This window comes from Ornithodoros turicata, unplaced genomic scaffold (genome assembly GCF_037126465.1).
Source record: "Ornithodoros turicata isolate Travis unplaced genomic scaffold, ASM3712646v1 Chromosome68, whole genome shotgun sequence".
Classification (NCBI taxonomy): domain Eukaryota; kingdom Metazoa; phylum Arthropoda; class Arachnida; order Ixodida; family Argasidae; genus Ornithodoros; species Ornithodoros turicata.
Window position 1 is genome coordinate 266,607 of NW_026999389.1, and position 4,392 is coordinate 270,998.

Below are 4,392 nucleotides of genomic sequence, written 5' to 3' on the forward strand. Positions count from 1 at the left end.
GATACTTTTCCTCGTCACGTGTCGTTCGGCGCTGACATACATAACCGGGTGGAGGAGATCGTCTGATTGTTCCTGCAGAAGCATACCTGCAAGGCCGTGGCTTGAAGCATCCGTGTGGAGCTCGGTCCTGGCCATAGGTGAATATAAGGCCAGTGTTGGCTTCTCCATCAGCCTTCGTTTAAGTTCAAGGAACGCGCTTGCTTGGTCGCACGACCAACACCACGTCTGATCTTTGCAAAGCAGTTGGCTGAGTGGCTTTGCAATGAGTGCGAAGCGTGCTATGAATCTGCGGAAGTAACTGCACAGTCCGAGGAATCGTCTTAGCTAGTGCTGATTACGTGGGACTGGAAATTCCGCGATGCTACGAAGCTTCTTCGGGTCTGGGTTGACTCCTGATTCAGAGATTTCATAGCCCAGGTATAACGTCTGCTCTTGGAAGAACAAACACTTTTTCAGTCGTAGTGTCAAATTTGCGTCCCTAAGGACACCCAACACCTGACGGAGACAAGTCAGTCCTTCCTCTATAGTCCGTGTAGGGATCAGTAGGTCGTCCATGTAAGCCATAACTATCGTGTGTCTCAGTGGACCAAGGACGGCATTGATCATCCTTTGAAAGACAGCTGGTGCGTTGACGAGACCGAAGGGCATTCTGATAAATTCGTAATGCCCGTCTGGAGTTACAAATGCTGTCTTCGACCGACTGGACTCAGTTATCGGCACTTGATAATAGCCCGATGCCAGGTCTAACGTGGTGAAATACTTTTTGTCGTGCAATCTGTCCAGCTGGTCGTCAATCAGTGGAAGAGGGTAGCTTTCTTTTTTTGTGATACGGTTGAGCGCACGAAAATCTACACACAATCGTTTTTCGCCGGCTTTCTTCGTCACCAGCAGAATAGGGCTTGCGAATTCAGAGTTCGACTCTTTTACGATGCCGGCTTCCTCCAGTTCTCGTACGATACCTCGAACCACCTCCCTTTCCGAGTGAGCGAGACGGTACGGACGGTACTTGACGACGCTGTCTTCGATGAGGTCGATCCGCATTTCTGTGAACGCCGTACAACCAATTTCAGACATTGACTGTGCAAAACAGTCACTGTAGTCGTTTAGGAGTTTAGCGAGTTCTTGTGCTTGGGCAGGCGTTACAGATGCGCCCATGTTTATTTCGGAAGCCTTGATTTCGCTACTATGGCCCTCGTTGGACAGCACCTCGACCACCGTTGGCGTATCCTCTGGCTTACACCACTGTGCTCTTACCACTCTGTCGTCCTCTTGAATGGAAAGTTCGTGCTCGGATACATTTGCGACCGGCAGAAGGTACTCCTGTTGTTCATCCTCGCGAAGCACGCAACTAAGGATGCAGTGCTCGTAACCTCGACCAGCTCGATACTGAGCATCGACGTAGACGTCACCCATGTTCTCTTCTTTCGTGTACAGTGTGACAAGTCCGACGTAGTTCGGAGGAATAACCGTTTTCTTCTTCGCCCAAAGGCTGACATGTCGTGGCGCAAGAGCGGGTATTTTAATATCCTGCAGGGTGCCATCTTCGTCCAGGTGCGCATGTTCTTCGAAGATCCACAGCATGTTACCCCTGCGTATGACTGTGACGTGTGGTTGCTCTGTGAAGGGTTGTCCGATCAGCAACGGAACTACTTGGGCATTGTCTGGGACGACGTAGACGTCCGCCGTTGCTGTGGCTTCGTCGGCTTTCAGTTCCAGTCGCGCTTTGCCGATGGGAATTATTTTGCCAAAGCCGTAGCCGTGGATCTCAAATGGAGCTGAGAGATCGCTGTACTGAACCGATAATTCGTCTGCGTTAGTCTTGCGAAGCGTGACGCACTGGCTGCCCATGTCAACAACTGCCTCGACTTCTTTACCGTCCAGGAGAGCCGTCATGAAGCACTTCGCGTTCGCTGGCCCTTCCGCTGTGACCACGTTTTGTGCGAGCACAGCTGCTGACTTTGGCGTTGCCGAACCCTTGCCTTTGTCTTGACGACAGTCTTTAGTCTCATGCCCTGTTCGTTTGCATTTGTCGCAGCGTGGCTTCCTCTGTGGCTGTGGACATGCTGCTGAAAGATGTCCGTATTCGGAGCAATTGGAGCAGAGGGGTTCTCCTTTGTCATTGTACTTTGGCTTTCCTTTTCCTTTGGATGATGCGGTTTGACCGGTGCTCTGTTTCGCACTCTTACTCGAGTTTTCGCCACCCGCGGAACGCGAGTGCTTGACGATGTCCAGTCGTTCGTCCAATAGTTTCAGGCAACGAAGGAGTTCCTGGGTATTTGCAAATTCACGCACACTTAGCGATCGAACTGCGTTTTCGTCGTTGAGGCCAGTGATAATATACTCGATGCAAGCGGGATCGTCCAGTCCGCATCTTCTGGCCTTGGCGAGTTTGTCGTAGAAGTAGATCTCGATGGTTTCGTCCCGTTTTCTTTTTCGGGCCTCCATTTCCCGCAGTAGCTGTTGAAAACTTGCACTTGATGGAAACGCTTCTTGAAGCTTGCTTTTCCACTCTACCCATGTATATTGCGTTGTTGTGAGTCCATCATACCAGCTTCTCGCAACTCCTTCCAACTTCGAAAGCGCAAAGCAAGAAGTTTGTTTATCATTCCAGCCGTAGGCCGCCGTGAGTCCGTCCACCTTGTTGATCCACGCTTCCACCGTCGGCTGAGTGTTCGTAGCAGGATCATATGTCGGTATAAGGTTCGCGCTCGCTGAAGCGAGGTACCCGACCGGTGATGACTCATCGCTGGCAACAGTACGTTGCGGTGGCCAGGGTGATTCGTAGAGTTGTCGAGCCCCGTCCATAGCTTCTCTAACCGCTGCTTGCACTGCGGCTTGCATAAGTGACTGAATATCAAAAACGTCTGCGTTGTTGCCGTTGTTCGGTGCTCTTGTCCCAGCATCAACGTTGCTGTGGTGTCCGATGCGAGTCGTGCCGTGGAGCCCACTTGACGGTGTTGCCTCGCTGTCCGCGCCCTGTTCTCCATTCGTGTGGCTGCTAACGACTTGTACGTTGTCGTCGGCTACGTTCGCCAGGTTTTGGTTAACAGTAGTGCTGGATCCTGTCGGCGTCCCGTCCATCGTTCGCGGAGCGTCCACGTTACGTGATGCACGGCGCGTGAGCATGCTTTGCAATCCAACTCAAGGCCCACCTTGTTCTGATGATGAAAATGGAGAGTCGATCCCACTTCTGATTTCTGTAGGCTTCAAACGAGTTGGATTTATTTGTCTTGCATTACACACACATATATAAGGAGATTAACTTAGAGTATGCTTAGAGCGTTGCTGCGCGTGATCATGTTCTGTCCGTTGCTCCTTGGGAAGTGTTTTCCTCCCTCTCTCCCTCCCTGTAACATGGTTGCCAACCTATAAGCGTGAAACCGAAACTAAGACTTGCATTTTGCCTATAGATACAATCACAGTGCATATGACTACTCCCTCAGAACTCCCTTCGATATCTTCCCTAGCTTCCACAAACCCTGAGCATTCACAAACCTGCCATTCAGCCAAACACACTGCTCCTTGTACTACTAAGAACTTAAAGCACCCTCCGCTCCTGCAAGCCATGCCTTTACTGCAGAGGAGCCAGGGTAGCACGAAATACCTTACACAACATGTATGCACATGTAAGTGGCATCTAATCAAAAGAAACAGATCATAACCTTCCACCATCCTCCCCCCCCCAAAAAAAAGTAAATGAATGTGAATATCCCAGAAGTTCATTTGAAAAATAAGTACAACTTACAGCTCAAAAGTACTTTAAGATGCTGTACGCTGAACCTTAAAGTTAAAGTACTTGTAAAGTTACCCGCAAAAGAATGTATGACAGAACAACTCGACTAGAGTATGATCGATATATAGAGCCTGAAATTTTCAAAAAATATTTTTCTTTAAATTTCGGGGGTAAAAATCACGTAAATAAACATGTGCACAAAATTCATGTGAATTTGGGTGAAAAAACTTACACTATGCTAAATTCGGGGAGAAATCGGGCTCAGTTACTTTGTTACTAACTGTACTGGTTTGATACAAATGGTGATGTAATTGTATTTGCTGCAAAACAAGCACAGGTAAGTTAGTGCATTCCTACAGACGTCCCAGTGAAGGGAATCTGCCGGGCAAAAATTGGGTTTCATCCTAAGGACTCAAACTTCAATTCGAGGTGCAAACTCGGGGAAGAATCGGGTGAAACCCTAAAACTCCAGGCTCCAGTTACATGTATAAAAGCGGAAAATGTGGAAGCACTAGGAAACGTAATACTGTACATGTCAGATGTTCTAGCATTTGTTCAAAATGTTATACACAATGAAGGTTTCGAGAACTTTGGAGAACTTTGTGGAATTATTCATGATGACCATATACGTCGACAGCAAAAGTCACAGAGCACTAAAT

At 48.7% G+C, this 4,392-nt stretch overlaps 1 protein-coding gene across 1 annotated transcript; it reads right to left on the reverse strand.

Moving 5' to 3' along the window:
- Window positions 1-324: 324 nt before the first annotated feature.
- LOC135374510 (uncharacterized) lies at window positions 325-3,081 on the reverse strand. Its single transcript, XM_064607464.1, has one exon. The coding sequence runs from the start codon at window positions 3,079-3,081 to the stop codon at window positions 325-327; it is 2,757 nt and encodes a 918-aa protein (XP_064463534.1).
- Between the last annotated feature and the right edge of the window lie 1,311 nt (window positions 3,082-4,392).

What these genes read in the sequence shown, in the direction of transcription:
- LOC135374510 (XM_064607464.1), bottom strand. Translation starts at nt 3,081, where the DNA reads ATGGACGGGACGCCGACAGGATCCAGCACTACTGTTAACCAAAACCTG.